This window comes from Suncus etruscus, chromosome 9 (assembly GCF_024139225.1).
Source record: "Suncus etruscus isolate mSunEtr1 chromosome 9, mSunEtr1.pri.cur, whole genome shotgun sequence".
NCBI classification, from domain to species: domain Eukaryota; kingdom Metazoa; phylum Chordata; class Mammalia; order Eulipotyphla; family Soricidae; genus Suncus; species Suncus etruscus.
In genome coordinates this window covers 101,870,524-101,888,637 of record NC_064856.1, presented here as the reverse complement: position 1 = coordinate 101,888,637, position 18,114 = coordinate 101,870,524, and the positions used below count along the sequence as shown (strand labels likewise).

At 37.4% G+C, this 18,114-nt stretch overlaps 2 protein-coding genes and 1 pseudogene across 2 annotated transcripts in view; all 3 read left to right on the top strand.

Annotated features, from left to right (window-relative positions):
- Positions 1–18,114, top strand: part of SSRP1 (structure specific recognition protein 1) — a 1,220,984-nt gene that overhangs the window by 373,920 nt on the left and 828,950 nt on the right. The gene's annotated exons all lie outside the window — the stretch shown is intronic.
- LOC126017739 (olfactory receptor 9I1-like) lies at positions 3,376–4,317 on the top strand. The gene has a single exon (XM_049779792.1). The coding sequence runs from the start codon at positions 3,376–3,378 to the stop codon at positions 4,315–4,317; it is 942 nt and encodes a 313-aa protein (XP_049635749.1).
- Positions 16,638–17,685, top strand: LOC126018714 (olfactory receptor 9I1-like; annotated as a pseudogene).

Genomic DNA, 18,114 nt, shown 5'->3' with positions numbered 1-18,114 from the left:
TAATTTTCTCAAGAACCAAAAGAGGGATATTGCCTAGCTTAGTCTTTCTTGTATTTAAAGGGGGAAAAATGCAGAACTATATTTGGATCATTAAAATCTTCAGAATAAAATTTAATCCTCTATTCCATGGCTGGAAGGATAGTACAGTGGGTAGGGTGTTTGCTTTACATGAGGCTGAGACAGGTTCATCCTCGATATCCCATATGGTCCCCAGAGCACCATCAGGAATGATTCCTAAGTGCAGAGTAACCCCAGGAGTAACCTCTCAGTATCTGCAGTGTGCTAAAGAGCAAAACAACAATACTCTTTTCCTAGGGAAATTGAGTACCTGGTTAATTTTCTAAGCTGTTCCTAAATTTTTTAAGTTCTTACTTGAATTTGTAGAAAAGGAAATTCTCTTCCTTTAACATTATGTGATAGAAATAAGCATAAAACTTGAGTACGTAAGTCCCATATTTAAATTTTATTCTATTTAATTTTTGTTGTGTGTCAACCTGGGCATTTTCCTTTCTCTCTCTGGGCCCAAGTAGCTTATGCTAAAAGGCTTGTTGAGGGGCCAGAGTAATAGAAAAATGGTTAGGAAGTTTGTCTTGCAAGAGGCCAACCCAAGTTTGATCCCTAGCATCCCATATGGTCCCCTGAGCCTAACAGGGGTAATTTCTGAGCATAGAGACAGGAATAACCCCTAAGTGTTAGGTCTGCCCCCAAAAAAACCAAATAAATAAAATAAATAAATAAAATTCATATTGATAGCATTGTCAGGTGTGCCCCCCCAAAAAATTAAATAAATAAAATAAGTAAATAAAATGCATATTGATAGCCTGTTTGCAGGGCTACTAAAGGGGTAGAACTAACAAATGAGGTCTGGCTGGGGTTTGCATTTGGCACAAATATAATGTGGCTGTCTCTGTACTTCAATGATTTGTCACTTAATATTTTGTTGTCATGCACAGGGCAATATTTTCCCTTACATCAGGGGAAACTCATTTAACTATAATATGGACTAAAAACAAACTGCAACGATTTCAGAAATTTTCTTTGATTTGAAATAGGAAAGAACTGATGATTGAAAGAACTGCAGAGAGATTACTTTGGTGCCATAAATTTTAAAGATACAGTAAATGTAGGGAGGCTCCAAACTATGTTCATATCAGAGAACCCAGAATTTGCCACAGAACTATTTCTACTCAGAACCCTGGTTTTCAATTTGTTGGCATGGTAACCTAGAAAATTTAACACTGAGAAATCAGTACTAGGAAAATCCTCGCAAAAGTTTCAGTTGACTCAAGTATATAGATATTAAAGCATAAATTGTGAGATACGAAGTCTCTTTGATGATAATATAACTTATCCCTACCATCCTTCATGAAGTAGATTAAGTCCACAGAAAGTGAGTTTGTGAAGGTCTTAAATGTCTGTCCTAGAGAAACCAACTATAAAACTTAACCTTGAGAGTCTTAAAAAGATACCAACATTCAGAATCTCAGAGAGGGATAGAATTGTTTTACATAATTGTTTTATGTATTTCTTTATGTAAAAGAAATAGAATTCTTTTACATAAAATGGGAACATCTTCCAATAATGACTCATCACTGAAACCAGACAAGATGCCAACCCAAGATTGAGTATAATATTAAAGCACAACGAATGGCTCCAGTTATAATTGTATTAATATCTGTCAGATGTAACTAACTTGCAGCATACAATAATTTTATGACATACCAAGTGTTGGTTGGATCTATTTATATATAACAATATGATAACCGCCTTAGCATTAGCTAATATTTAACATACCATGTCTAATGATTGTCATATCTTATTTGTAATAACAATTACGAACTGGTTGGGTTTTTTTGTTTGGTTGGTTGGTTGGTTGGTTTTGGTTTTTGGGCCACACCCGGTGTCACTCAGGGATTACTCCTGAATATGCACTCAGAATAGCTCCTGGCTCGGGGAACCAGATGGGACTCTGGGGGGATCGAACTGCGGTCCATCCCAGGCTAGTGCATGCAAGGCAAATGCCCTACTGCCTGCGCCACTGCTCTGGCACCAGTTAAGAATTGGTTTTAGGGGCCAGAGAGATAGCATGGAGCTAGGGCATTTGCCTTGCATGCAGAAGGACAGTGGTTCAAATCCCGGCATCCCATACGGTCCCCCGAGCCTGCCAGGAGTGATTTCTGAGCATAGAGCCAGGAGTAACCTCTGAGCACTGACAGGTGTGACCCAAAACTTTAAAAAAAATGGTTTTTAACAATGACAAAAATAATATAGTTATTGATTTTATCACAAGAATGTAACAGTAGATAACCATAGCTTATATAGACAGTTGCAAATGTACAGCACTAAGGGAAATATTTTAAAAGAATCAATATAAGAATTACTTGATACAGCATATGCTGAATGACTATATAAGATAATATATATATATATATATAAGTTGGTAGTGTGCAACCATGAAGACAACCTGACAACCTTTGGATCACATCTTTTTATTTCCAAATATCTTTATGAGAATATAGGATTTGAGTTTTTGTGATTGTACAAAGAGGAAAAAATAAAACTAATGGGTAAAAGAGAGGGGATTCCAAAAAGTAAATTAGAAAGTAGAACTGTGGGGCCGGGAAGGTGGCGCTAGAGGTAAGGTGTCTGCCTTACAAGCGCTAGCCAAGGAACGGACCGCGTTCGATCCCCCAGCGTCCCATATGGTCCCCCCAAGCCAGGGGCGATTTCTGAGCACATAGCCAGGAGTAACCCCTGAGCATCAAACGGGTGTGGCCTAAAAACCAAAAACCAAAAAAAAAAAAAAAAAGAAAGTAGAACTGTCCACAGATGGAAGCTTCAATAGAAACTGGATGACCATTTGGAGGGTGTTCAGGAGCCTATGGAGATTAGAACAAATGTTCACTAGATTCTTTCCAACTCTCAGATACTATGTGTCTCTTCACAGAAATTTCCAAGACTAAACCAAGACCAATTTGAATAAAAAATACCAGATCAAGCTCCATTGCAAAAATTGCCAGGGAAGAACAGAGATACCCAAGAAACATCCATCATGTTTAAGATTTCTCCATAGGGGCCAGCAAGGTGGCGCTAGAGGTAAGGTGTCTGCCTTGCAAGCACTAGCCAAGGAAGGACCGCGGTTCGATCCCCTGGCGTCCCATATGGGCCCCCTAAGCCAGGGGCAATTTCTGAGCGCTTAGCGAGGAGTAACCCCTGAGCATCAAACGGGTGTGGCCCGGAAAAAAAAAAAGATTTCTCCATAAATGAATCTAAATATAAACAAACCTAACTTCCACCACAAAACCAAATCACCTGTCCTTTCATCTTAGATTCTGACTGCTTCGTATCCTACGAGCACAAGTCCACCTTGAATGCATGGCCAAAAATAATCTCACCACTGTAACTGAGTTTATTCTCATTGGCTTCACTGATTACCCCAATTTGGAGATTCCCCTCTTCCTGATGTTTCTGACTTTCTATCTAGTTACCATTATTGGGAATATCGGCATGGTCATTCTGATTCAAGTGGACACCCAGCTCCATACCCCTATGTACTTCTTCCTGAGCCACCTCTCCCTGCTGGATGCCTCCTACATCTCAGTCATCACCCCTCAGGTCCTAGTCACACTAGCCACAGGACAAACAGTCATCTCCTATGGCCAATGTGCTGCCCAGTTCTTCTTCTTCACCATCTGTGCAGGGGCAGAGTGTTTCCTGCTGGCAGTGATGGCCTATGACCGCTATGTTGCTATTAGCAACCCACTGCTCTACACAGTAGCTATGAGTCCCAGACTCTGCTGGAGTTTGGTAGTGGGAGCTTATGCCTGTGCGATATCGGGGGCCATCCTACGGACCACATGTACCTTCACCCTTTCCTTCTGTAATGACAATCAGATCAACTTCTTCTTCTGTGACCTCCCACCACTCTTGAAGCTCTCCTGCAGTGACACCACAAATGTGGAGATTATCATTGTCATATTTAGCTTTTTGTTTTTGGCCAATGCCTTTGTCATCCTGATTTCCTACGTGCTCATTGTCAGGGCTATTCTAAGAATGAAGTCTTCTGGTGGCAGGGCCAAGACTTTCTCCACATGTGCCTCCCACCTCACTGCTGTGTCCCTTATCTTTGGGACACTTGTATTTATGTATATACGCGGTGGGTCACAAAAGTCCCTAGAAGAAGAGAAGGTGGTATCTGTCTTCTATACTATGGTCATCCCCATGTTGAACCCTCTGATCTATAGCTTGAGAAACAAGGATGTGAAAGCTGCCTTTGGAAGGACCATTGGTCGATTCCAAGTATCCCAGAGTATGTAAAAAAAAAAAAATGACTGAAAGGAATTCCCTTTGGGTTGATTTTCTTCTTATGTCAATATATCCTACAAGTCCTCTTCATGACCTAAACAAATAAATATATGTGGTAGATAAGTATCATTATGCACATAAGAAAAACTGCAAATGAGGTTTAAAACATTTTTCTTGTCAGAATCTCACAGTATTTTCTTCTTTCCCTTATCTGCTTCGAGTGCATTCCTTAGCAGTCAAGTCAAGCTATTCTCAGATATAATAAATTATAGAAACTTGGGTGCTCAGGATCTTGAGTTTCTCTCATCATGCCCCAAGTTTATTTTCACATATGTGAGGCCAGTGTGATGGCACAACATGCACATAACCCACTTGAGTTTGATTCCCCTCACCCCCACATATTTCCCTGAGCTTTCCAGATGATGCCTGAGTTCAGAGCCAGGAATAGGAATAAGCTCTGAACACTATTAAATGTGATCCCAAAACCAAACAGGTCAAAAAAATATTTCCACATATTCCTAGGTTTTTCATTCTTTTTCTCTTATTTTTGCTTAACTCTGTGCTGCCTTTTTTGGACCCTGTCAGCATTATAGCTAAAAAAAATTTCCTCATTTGAATTCATTGGCTTCATCATCATATATTAATTCATTATAAATGTGGGAGGAATGTTTTGGGCTTTTTCTTCTATTGACTAAAATATGTTTTTATACTAGCATTATATTATTTAGTCTAGCAGGCTTTTTTAATATGATTTAGTTCTGTCAGAACTGCTTGGAAATTTGGAATCTTTTATGGTACTACACAACTGTTGGGCTATTTTTCTATTTTTGTAAAAAATGTGAGGGGTGGACAAAGAAATAGTACAGCAGTAGAGGTTCTTGCCTTGAAAGTAGCCAGCCTAGGTTTAACTATAGAACGAGGTCCACCAGGAGTGATCACTGAGCACAGAAGCAGTAGTAAACCCTGAACAGGTTTAAGTGTGGCCCAAACCTCCCCCAAAATACAAGTGGAATTGGACAGGAATGACACAGAAGACAATCCTTTTTGATCCATCTCTTAACACTGCTGTCCATCTCCATTCCACAAAGCAGTGTCACAGTCCCAAATAAACACTGAAGTTCATCAGGGCAAAAAAAAAGACATTCTAAAGCATCCCAGAGCTTTAGCCAAGGATCCTTCTTTTCCCAGAGAGGTCTAGGAGGTCAAATTCCTCCCCATAGGAGCAGTCTACAGTCAATAGATGAATGTCATGGGCTATAGAAGGTCAAATTCCTCCTTCGAGCTGAACTGAATGTATGGTATAATTGATACTGAGAATTTGCCCTAAATATAAGGCAAACCAGAATCCAACTAAAAATCATGACTTTACTTAACTCTTTCCTACTTCTTTATCTTCATCTCAGATTTATTTTGTGATCACTTTCTCCATAAACCACTTACCCCAAAAAAAAAAATCCTTGTCTTGACTTTTTTAAATTTAGCCAACTCTACTTAGTTCTAGATAACCCAATGTTAATAATAAGAGCAACACTGGTTGTTATTATTATTGTTATATGACTCAATAAACACTCAATATTCCCAATATTTTGCAAAAGTGGAAAGTTGTAAAAACTATACACTTAACTTCTACAAGTTCCACAGATTTCAAATGAAATGTGGCTCTAACAGAGAACATGGATGACAAAGACTATGAAAGGTATATATAAGAATTAAAATAGCAAGAGAAAGTTGCTCTTAGAAACTTTGGAAGTAAGAGCCCAAGAGATAGTTTAGAAAGAAAAGTATTTGCCTTTAAATGGCAAACCCAAGTTCAATCCCTGACATCCCATATGGTTCTTCCAGGCACACCAGGAATGATGCCTGAATGCAGAGCCAGAAGTAAATCTTGATTACTGCTCGGTGTAGCCCAAAGAGAGAAAAAGAGAAGCAACTCTGGAAAAAGGTCTTTAAGGAAGTTCAACTAACAAGTTACTCAGGGCAGGGATTTGTTGGAAACATACTGAGAACACTTGCTTCATTCCTTCCTGAAACAATGAAATTCTGAGTACACTGTGCAACTAGGTCTGAAGCCAGAGATGAGACTTGACATCCAGAGTAAAGATGGGCACTCTATAGGCTCCTCCTCACTAGGAGTCCTGGAAGCTCATCCAGTACTGACATTTCCATCGCCTAATACAAGAGAGGGACATGTTGAGCCTCTAACACAGAGAAACCTGTTCATTCCCTATAGAAACTATAAATGAAGGGACTGGAGTAACAATACATCTGTTAAGAAGGTTGTCTTCACTAAAATGAAGAACTCTTATGCATATAAACAAATTCTTATTTACTAGGGATAAGAACCCATAAATTTCATAAAACAGGGGCACCTTCCACCCTAAACATATGTCATGGGGACTTGACTTAGACCTCATGTGATCGAACATCAACCGTCCAACCTCAAACCCCAGATCCCAACTACTGCACAGTTCCCTGCAGCAGCACCAGGAATTAAACTCCCCCTAGGGGAGTCCCTAATACTATTGTGGCACCAACTTGCCCAGAGTAGGTACATACTCTGTCGACAAAGAAACAACAACTTGATCTAAGGGCAGGTTGACCTGCCTCATCACTTAACGGTGAGATGAAATCAGAAGACATTCTGTCCTTTGATCTGTGCAAAAATCAAGATCCCCAAATACAGAAGACTGACTACAACAACCGTGACTGAGCAGAACGTCTGGAATTATAAAGATTCTATCCTAGACTTCATCCTAGGCTCTGAAAAAAAAAAAAAAAAAAAAACAAGATCTCTAATTACAGAGGACTAACTTTGACAACAATAACAGTGCATAACATTTCCTGGCACCATAAAGAAAGACTTCAGTGTAGTTGGTCTCATGTCAGTATACTTCAACAGTGGAGACACCCTGTATCTCTTTCTAATTTCCTCAATACTTACTGTGCCCTCAATACTTACTGTGCCTATGCAAAAAAAAAAAAAACAAAAAAAAAAACCTTGCCACATTAGCTCCACTTTTTTTAATTTTCCCTTTTTCTTTTTTTCTTTAAAATATAGCTCTAGACAGGGGCTCCCACCCACTTTCCTTTTTTTTTTTTTTAACAGAACCATAGAACATGAATCATCTTGTTCTGACTCATATTTCTATGTCTTCCCACAAACTGAGAAAAATAATAAAAGTGGATGGTACCAGGGGCAACTCAATCTCATGAGCACTGAGTGGAAATGAAAAATGATCAGACATAAATACCCAAGCCAAAGTCAATGACAATAGAATCAAGAGACCCAAACTACAACAAGCTATACACAGAAGGGCCTGTTACACTAGCAGTCCAGGGGGCTAAGGGTGAAGGTATAAGATGCATGCTGGGAACAGTGACAGAGAGAGGTCAACACTGGTGGTGGGAATTGCTCTAATTCACTCTCACTATGTACCTTAAATGTAACTGTGAAAGACTTGTAATTCACATTGGTCTCAACAAAAATTTAAAAAAAAAAATAGAAGGTTGTCTTGAATAGAACTGACCTAGATTATATCCTGGCACCCCATATAGACTTCTGAACATTGCCAGCAGTAAGCCCTGAGCACAGAGTCAGGAGTAAATCCTGAGTGCTACTGGATGCCACCAGAACACAAAAATATGGAGAAACTAAAAATTTACAAATGAACTTTGAAATTTGACTTTGGAGTTGCCATTAAGTCCCACATGGAGCCCAAAAGACTATCTCAAACATCTCTCCCCAAAAGAGATAGCATAAGTATATTATTGATCTGGCTAAAAAAATGAATCTATAAGCTATATTCACTTATTTGAGCTGCCTTGGTTGCTTTGCACAAGACTCTTAACTGATATTGGATTCAAACCTGAGATTAATATAGCTGGATTATTCTAACAGGTAATGAAGACATAATTATGAATTTGGTAAGGTTGAGTGCACACCGGCTCTCAAATAAGATTCACATGAATTAAGAAGATGAAACTGAGAAACTAATGAACCACTTAAATCTATTTGTCCTCTAATGAAATTGTGTCCAGATTGGAATTCCAGTTAATGTATGAGATACACAAGGTGGTTCATTTGTTTAAAAAAAAATCTATAACTGGACTATCCTTGGGTTTATGTGTCACTAGGTAAATCTTTTTTCTTCCCTCTTCTACTTCTGGCTCACTTAACTAATCTTTTTTATAATTGTGCCATTTCTATATTTCTTGAAAAAATTGTATCAGTATTTTTTGTTTTAATTTTATTAATAACTTTAAAATTTATGATGTATGTATTAGTAGTTCATTGCTTTTGACTAGTTGGTGTTTTTCCATTATATAAACATATCACAATTTGTTTAATCCATCCATCAGTTGAAGGATATTTGGATTGATTTTTAATAAAGCTGACATAAACTTTAGCTTATAAATTTTTGTATGATTATAAGTTTTTATTTTTTACTTTTTAATAGTAATACCTTTAAGCACCATGATTACAAACATGTTTTTTTTTTAATCTGGCGGGCATGCTTTCCTTCTAAGATCCAGCCAGTTTTCTTTTTTTTTTATTATTTTATTTAGACACCTTGATTACATACATTATTGTGTTTGGGTTTCAGTCATGTAAAGAACACCACCCATCACCAGTGCAACATTCCCATCACCAATGTCACAAATCTCCCTCCTCCCCACCCGACCCCCGCCTGTACTCTAGACAGGCTTTCCATTTCCCTCATACATTCTCATTATTAGGAGAGTTCAAAATGTATTTATTTCTCTAACTAAACTCATCACTCTTTGTGGTGAGCTTCCTGAGGTGAGCTGGAACTTGCAGCTCTTTTCTCTTTTGTGTCTGAAAATTATTATTGCAAGAATGTCTTTCATTTTTCTTAAAACCCATATATGAGTGAGACCATTCTGCGTTTTTCTCTCTCTCTCTCTCTCTGACTTATTTCACTCAGCATAATAGGTTCCGTGTACATCCATGTATAGGAAAATTTCATGACTTCATCTCTCCTGACAGCTGCATAATATTCCATTGTGTATATGTACCACAGTTTCTTTAGCCATTCATCTGTTGAAGGGCATCTTGGTTGTTTGCAGACAAACATGTTTGTAGTTAGGTTTCAGTCTAGGTAAATTTTAGAAAACACTGATAGTTTTGTGGTACAAGGGGGTAGCTAGTAGACTATTGAGCTTCTTTAGAATAGAATTTCATTGAAAATCACTGTATATCTGTATGATGCAGATTATTGATTATGTAATTAATATGGTACTAGATTTTGACTTGAAATAAGACATAGAAGGTGAGATGAGGACTTTACTAACTAAACTTATGCCATTGCTCAATACTTAACATTTTAAAATCTCAGTTTCCTCAAGACAAAATATTATATTTTGTTATATGTATAATCATAAATATAATGATATAATTATAATCATTGTGAATCAAGATTACCCAGGCCAATATAAGAAGAATTTTTTCCTCCGTATATAGTCTAGTACTTTTTATTGAATACATATGCCACTGTTTTCTAATCCTCTTGGGTTGTTTCCCAAGTCTTGGCCAATGTAAATAAAGCAGCAGAGGACATATATGTACATATATCTGTTTGAATTAGTGTTTCATGTTCCTGGTATACATTCCAAAGAGTAAATTAACAAGTTCTATTTTGTATTTTTTCAGAAGTCTCCATACTGTTTTTACTCCTCACTTCCCCTATGACTGACAGAGAAAATGCTCTTTTGTGGCATCAATATTCAGAAGAGTTGCACAAATAATGGTTCATATCCCAATTATAGTCACAGGAAGCCAGGATAATCATCTCCTCTTTTATCTACAACACCTCAGGAAAAGTACTTAATGCTTTTAAGCTTGTTTCTTTGGCTTTAAAATGAAGATAAATATTCTTCTCTCATAACATTACTGTCCATTGGACAAAAATATAATAAAATAAGTCTTTTACAAGGCCTAGCATTCCATCTGACTTAGAGTGGTAAATCAGTAACACTGTCATAAATCTTTTAAGAGACCAATCCCAGTAAAGTGATGAGTTTACTTAGCTAAAATCCTTCATTCTCTCCCAAAGGACATAAAGATTAGAAGGAAAAAAATTTAAGGAATGAAATAAAAGAACATCTCAATCACAATTATGCACAGAGTAATGACCTGGGAATGGGGTTGCTAGTACAGCCGGAAGGACATTTGTCTTGCATGCATCTGACCTTGGTTCTATCCCCAGCATCCCATATTGTACCCTGAGCACTTTCAGAAGTGATTACTGAGTGCAGAGCTGAATGACCTCTTAGTATTGCTAAGGGGTGGTTCCAAAACAAAATTAGGACCCACTATGATATTAAAGTTTCTTCTGAGAAGATTGGCTCTTGTTCCCCACCTCCTCCAGAAATATTGTATTTTCTTTATAGTGTAACCAAAAAAATACATGTAATAATATAAACCAATGTGCATCCCTAGCATTTTTTTTTTACTGAGACCAATGTGAATTACAAGTCTTTCACAGTTATATTTAACGTATAGTGAGAGTGAATTAGAGCAATTTCCACCAGCAATGATGACCTCCCTCCCCACTGATCCCAGCATGCATCCTATACTTCCCTTCTTAGACTCCTAGAATGTTCCCTACCATTTGCTTTTCGGTTTTGTTTTTGAGTTTGTTTGGGTTCTTTTTGTTGTTGTTGTTGTTGTTCTTTGTCATTGTAGCTTTGGTTTTGTTTTCTTGTTTGTCTTTTCTTTTTTTTTCCTTAATTTTTTAAGTAAAAATAAGGTAAAATTTTATTTGTAATCCTAACATCCCAGAGATAATGAATATAACATTTGATGCTTATAAATGCATGTTGTTATGTTTTTAAATTTTTTGTGGTATGTTCTTTTTTTTAAAACTTTTTTTTCTTTATTTAAACATCTTGATTACATATATGATTGTGAGTAGGTTTCAGTCATGTAAAGAACACCCCCTTCACCAGTGCAACATTCCCACCACCAATGTCCCAAACCTTCCTCCATCCCACCCCACCCCCACCTGTATTTTAGACAGGCTTTCCAGTTCCCTCATTCATTCACATGATGGTAGTTCTCTGTGTTTTTTTTCTTAATTTTTATTTTTTTGTCTTTTGTGATGTTTTTATTCCTTTTCCCTTCTTCTCTTAAATTGATATTTATAACCCTTTAGATGGACCCCTCCCAGATTTGTTTGTTTGTTTTTGCTTTTGAGGGGAGTTCTTTTTCTTTTTCTTTCCTTTCAAACAGAACCACATAACTTGAATCATCTTGTTCTACCTCATAAATTAAGGGGTGGGGGGAATGGATAGTACCAAGACCAAACAGTTGTATGAACATTGAGTAGAAATTTTAAAAAAAGAATCAGACTTAAACACCAAATCCAAAGCTAACGACAACAGAATTGATACCCATTCTACAAGCTAGACAGAGGGGACCATTTATACTAGTAGCCCGGGGGCAAAGGAGGGGGCTAGGGGATGCATGCTGGAAACAGGATTGGAGGGAGGACAACACTGGTGGTGGGAATGCCCTGGGTTCATTGCCACTATGTACCTAAAATATTACTGTGAAAGATTTGTAATCCACTTTGGTCACAATAAAAATTATTAATACAAAAAATAGCTTTCCCTCTTGTAAACTTTCAGAGTTCAGCAAATCTGTGCTGCCTTTTCTCTGGGTCCAATTTATGTCACTTTTTCTCCAAAGCCCCTTCTTTTTTTTTTTTTTTTTTTTTTTTTGGTTTTTGGGCCACACCCAGTGATGCTCAGGGGTTACTCCTGGCTACGCGCTCAGAAGTTGCTCCTGGCTTGGGGGACCATATGGGACACCGGGGAATCGAACCGCGGTCCGTCCAAGGCTAGCGCAGGCAAGGCAAGGCACCTTACCTCTAGCGCCACATACCCGGCCTCCCCAAAGCCCCTTCTTAAATGAGATCACACCAAAGAATATATCACAAGCCAGAATGGAAAGTTTCTCCATCGGGGAAACTTCCATAAATTGCCTTTTCAGGAAAATCAAAATATTCTACCATATTTACCATAAGTAAAATCCTATTGTGTGTTCTCAAAAATAATGATTATATTCCCATCTTTTTAAGAAAATTGAGATTCTAAATGACTAAACAATTTTCCCATGCATACCTACTACAAAGGAAAAATATATCATCAAACTGTCTTTTGTTGTTGTTGCTGTTGAGGTGTTATGATTTACAGTAGTATTAATATTTATGATTTAGACATGCAGTCCTCCTGAACCACACAACACCAGAATGCCAAAATCTCTCCTCCACACTCTCTCTAGATCTTTTTTTGTTCAAGTACCTCCATTCCTAATTTTGCAGGCTCAGTTCTATAAGAAGAACCTTAAAATCATTTTAATTGGCCTCTATCTATTTATTCCTTTTGTTTCCTTCTACTTTACATAGACATGGCATCATCCTTTCTCTCTCTGATTCATTTTTTAATGTCATAACCTCCAGTTCTATTCAAGTTACAGCAAGCTGAAGTTTCGTCCTTCCTTATAAGCCAAATAATTTTTATTGTGTATTTATGCCACTGCTTCTTATTCCACTTTGCTATTTTCAGCTCTTGGATGGTTTCCAGGTCTTGGCTTGTTTACTGTACATAGCTGTGCATATATCTTTTTTAATGAGTGTTTTTATGTTCTTAAATTCAAAGATTCACTGGATCCTATGGAAGCTCTATATTACATTCTCTTGAGAAATTTCCATCCTAGAGGCTTAATCAGATGGCAGTACCATCATTTTTTAAATCATATCTTCTGTTTATATTAGTCATTTCCAGTCTTTTTTTTTTTGTTTTTGTTTTTGGGTCACACCCGGCGATGCTCAGGGGTTACTCCTGGCTGTCTGCTCAGAAATAGCTCCTGGCAGGCACGGGGGACCATATGGGACACCGGGATTCGAACCAATCACCTTTGGTCCTGGATCGGCTGCTTGCAAGGCAAACACCTCTGTGCTATCTCTCCGGGCCCATTTCCAGTCTTTTTGAAGTAAACCATTCTCACCAGTGTTATATCTCATGTTTTGATTTGTATTTTTCTTATATTAGTGATGATGACCACTTTTTCATGTGCCTTAAGACCATCTATACATATATACATATACCGGTATGTCTTAGTTGTGGAAATATCTGTTCGCCAAACTCTGTTTTATGAATAGTTGGTTGTTTTCTCAATATTGAATTTTGTAAATGCATTATAAACCTTAGCTACTAGCCCTTTTTCAGATGTACAAATATTTTCTATCACTTACTAGTGTGTTTTAATTTTTGCCATTAGTTCTTTACAACCATTAAAAGTTTGCTCCAAATGGATCAAAAAGTTGATTCCAATATCCTACTGTCTGAAAGATACACCATAGAATAGTCAGAGCAAACTCAAAATCAAAGTTTGGAGAATAATTCAAGCAAACAACTCCCTTAAAAAGGCTGGGGAGACCATACTACACAATGGAATACTATGCAGCTGTTAGGAAAAATGAAGTCATAAAATTTGCCTATACATGGATGGACATGAAGAGTATTATGTTGAGTGAAATAAGTGTTATGTTGAGTGAAATAAGACGGAGAGGGATAGATATAGAAGAGTCTCACTTGTCAGTGGAATATAAAAAAATAAAAGACAGGATGGTAATAATACCCAAAGACAATAGAAATGAGGGTTGGAAGGACCAACCCATGATATGAAGCTTACCATAAAGTATAGTGAGAGCTGTTGGACCACTAACTGCACTGACAACTACTATGACAATGAGAATGAGAGAGAGATGTGGAATGCCTGTTCTGAAGATAAGTGGAGGAGAGATGGGGAACATTGGTGTTGAGAAAGTTTCACTGGTGAAGGGTGGTGTAACTTGCGATGACTGAAACCCAACTATGAATATTTCTGTAACCATAGTGCTTAAATAAAAAATTATTAAACAAAAAATTAAATAAATTTTTTCTCATTTTGTTTCAATTTGCTTTTGTTTTCTTAGTCAATTGTATCAAATTATTAAAGATGGCTGCATAATCAATGTCATGAAAAGTTCTGTGCATGATTTTAATAAAAATTTATGTATTGGGTATTATATCAATGTTTTGATTCATTTTTAATTAACTTTTGTGTGGTGCAAGATAGACATTTAAATTTCCTTTTTGTATCTGGCTAACAAATTTTTAAAACAGCATTTGGTGAAGAGGCTTTTCTTGATCTACTACATGTACCTAAAACTTCTTTGATTTATTTATTCTTTAACTTATTCTTTACTAGAAGTCTATACATTTGAGGACATATATTTTGTTTTTCACTATTTTGCCTTTGGTCTGATAAATTGCCACTATGTTTTGGTCACTATAACTTTCCATATGGCTTGAGAAGGCAATGTATCCATCTTCTTTCTCTAAGAATTATTTAACTATTAAGGGAGTGTTCCATAAAAATATTTTGACATTATATGTTCAAGGATTTGAGAAATGTCACAGAAATTTTAATGGTGATTGAAATGGGTAGAAATAATACTTTGACAATATTGATTCTTGCAATTCATGAGGAAGAAATAAGTTCCATTTTATTGTCTTCTATTTCTTTTAACAGTGATTTATAGTTTTCCTTAAATAAGTCTATGACTGTTGATTCCTAGGCATTAGATTTGGGGAGAATTATAATTTTACATATGATTGCTTCTTATACCTTTCTCTTCTATCTCACTGCATATTAAAATGCAAAATAGAAGTCTATTAATTTGTAAACAAGTCTCTTGTGCAAAGAGAAAAGATCAGAGAGCATGTGAGAAATTTGACTTGTACTCCAATAACCAGGGTTCTATCCCTGGCACCCTATCTGATTCATTGAGCCACACTAAGAATGATTCCTGAGTGCAAGTTAGGAGTAACCCATGAATACAGACAGCTGTGGGCATCAGTGGTGGGAATGTTGCACTGGTGAAAGGGGGCGTTCTGTTTATAGCTAAAACCCAACTACAATCATGCTTGTAATCATGGTGCTTAAATAAAGATTTTGTTTTTTTTTTAAAAGAAATAAAAAGAAAGAAGATAAAACGGAAACCACATAACAATCCAAAATCAAACATAATATCTTTTTCCAAGAAAGTTATATATTTAACTTATACTATGTGCTGTTTTAAAATTAGAGAAATGGTTGACCAGGGTGATAATAGAGCGAAGAAAATTTTGCCTTGAATGTGACTGACCCAGCAATCCATATGGTCCTGAATCCTGTCAGGTGTGATCCCTGAGTAAGACCTGAGTACCAATTGGTATGGCCCAAAACAAACAAAAATTTAATTTAAAAACAAAAATAAATGAATCAGCAGAAATCATTCTTTTCCCTACATGACAGCATGCCATGATAGAAAGAGCATGGAAATTGGAGATAAAAAAAATTATGAGGCCAGATTGATAGCATAGTGGGTAGGGTGCTTGCTTTACACTTTGCCAATTCAGGTTCAATTCCTGGCATCCCATATGGACTACCAGGAGTGATTTCTGAGTGCAGAACCAGGAGTAACCCCTTGGTGTCACTGGGTGTGACCCAAAAACCAAAAAGGAAGTTGATTGTGTTTCTTCCTAGGTGTGTGGTAAATTGACCATTTTTATTCATTTCTCTAAGCCTCCTTGTACATATAGCTTGTGTCTGAAAAAGGTAAAATTAAAACCAATTGTGTAAGACTAAGAGAAAGAGAATGTAGACCCCTCCCAAAGAGAAATATCGGGTAGAACAGTTTACAATGGAGGTTCCAACAGAAATTAGACGCCCATATGAGGGGACACAGTAGAGCGTTTAGTAGCTGACGGAGATTAGAAAAAATATGCACTAGATTCTTTCCAAACCACACTCTATGTGTCTCTTTTCTCCACAGAAATTTCCAAATATAAACCAGAACTAATTTGAATTTTTTAAAATACCAGCTCATAACTCAGCTCCAAAACATGCTGAGGAAGGACATGCTGAGGAGATACTCAAGAAGCATCCACCATGTTTAAGATTTTTCCATAAAATGGTCAAAATATAAACCCAATTTCAACCACAGAAACAAAGAATTCATCCTTCCATTCTCAAGACTTCGACTTACGGGGCCGGGTAGGTGGCGCTGGAGGTAAGGTGTCTGCCTTGCAAGCGCTAGCCAAGGAAGGACCGCGGTTCGATCCCCCGGCGTCCCATATGGTCCCCCCAAGCCAGGGGCAATTTCTGAGCACGTAGCCAGGAGTAACCCCTGAGCGTCAAACGGGTGTGGCCCAAAAACCAAAAAAAAAAAAAAGACTTCGACTTACTGCCCATCCTCAGATTACAAATCCAACTTAAAAGCATGGCCACAAATAACCTCACCACTGTAACTGAGTCTATGCTCATCAGCTTCACTGATTACCCCAACTTGGAGATTCCTCTCTTCTTGAAGTTTCTGGCTTTCTGCCTAATCACCATTCTCAGGAATTTGGTCATGATCATTCTGATTCAAGTGGACACCCAACTCCACACCCCTATGTACTTCTTCCTGAGCCACCTCTCCCTTGTTGCCTGCTACACTTCAATCATCATCTCTCAGGTTCTAGCCACATTAGCCATAAATCAGACAGTTATCTCCTTTGGCCAATATGCTGCCCCGTTCTTTTTCTTCACCATCTGTGCAGGGGCAGAGTGTTCCCTGCTGGCAGTGATGGCCTGTGACCGCTATGTTGCTATTAGCAACCCACTGTTCTACACAACAGCTATGAGTCTCAGAAACTGCTAGAGTTTGATGGTGAAAGCTTATGTCTGTCTGATATTAGGGACCTTCCTATGAACCATATGTGCTTTTACCCTTTTCTTCTGTTAATGACAATCAGATCAGCTTCTTCTGTGACCTCTCACCACTCTTGAAGCTCTCCTGCAGTGACACCATAAATGCCGAGATTATCATTGTCATAGTTAGCTTTTGGATTTTGTCCAATGCCTTTATCATCCTGCTTTCCTACCTGCTCATTATCTTGGCTCTTCTGAGGATAAAGTCTTCTGGCGGCAGGACCAAGAATTTCTCCATATGTGACTCCCACCCCACTGTTGTGGTCCTTTACTTTCGGACCTCATTCTTTTTTTTTTTTTTTTTGGTATCTGTAAACCAACTCAGGCACATTTTTAAAGAAAGAGACAGTGTTGTCTGCTTTCTACAATGTGATCATCAACATGCTAATTCCCCTAATCTACAGCCTGAGGGACAAGAATATATTTATATATACATGTTTATATATATAGATTAGGGGGATTATATATATATATACATATATATGTAGATTAGGGGGATTATATATATATATATAAAAGCTGCCTTCACAAAGGTCACAGGTTGATTACAAGTGTCACAGAGAGTGTCGATATGACTCAGAGGAATTCTATTTTGGCTTCACTTATACTTATATCAATATATCCTACATGTTCTCTATGTAAGCCAGATCAAAAGAACATATTATAGATGGGTACCTCTAGGCACAAACTTTTTTTTAAAGCTCAAATGGGGTTTTTAAAAATTGTTCACAGAAACCCCATGGTATAGTTTTCTATTTTCCCCCTACCACTCTGCATACATTATTTATCACTCACATATCAAACATCGAAACATAAAAATTCAGGCTATTTAGAGTCTTGAGTTATTTTCTAACACCTCAACTCTAATTTCATACATGCTAGGGTTTCCCACTCTTACTATTATTTTTATGCCATATAATATTACATTTTTATCTCTGTCAAAAATAATAGGGGGGGCTCAGAGCAATATTACAGTGGCTAGAGAATTTGCCTGGGGCACAGCT

Excerpts from the sequence above, each read along its gene's own strand:
- LOC126017739 (XM_049779792.1), top strand. The coding sequence starts at position 3,376 with ATGGCCAAAAATAATCTCACCACTGTAACTGAGTTTATTCTCATTGGC.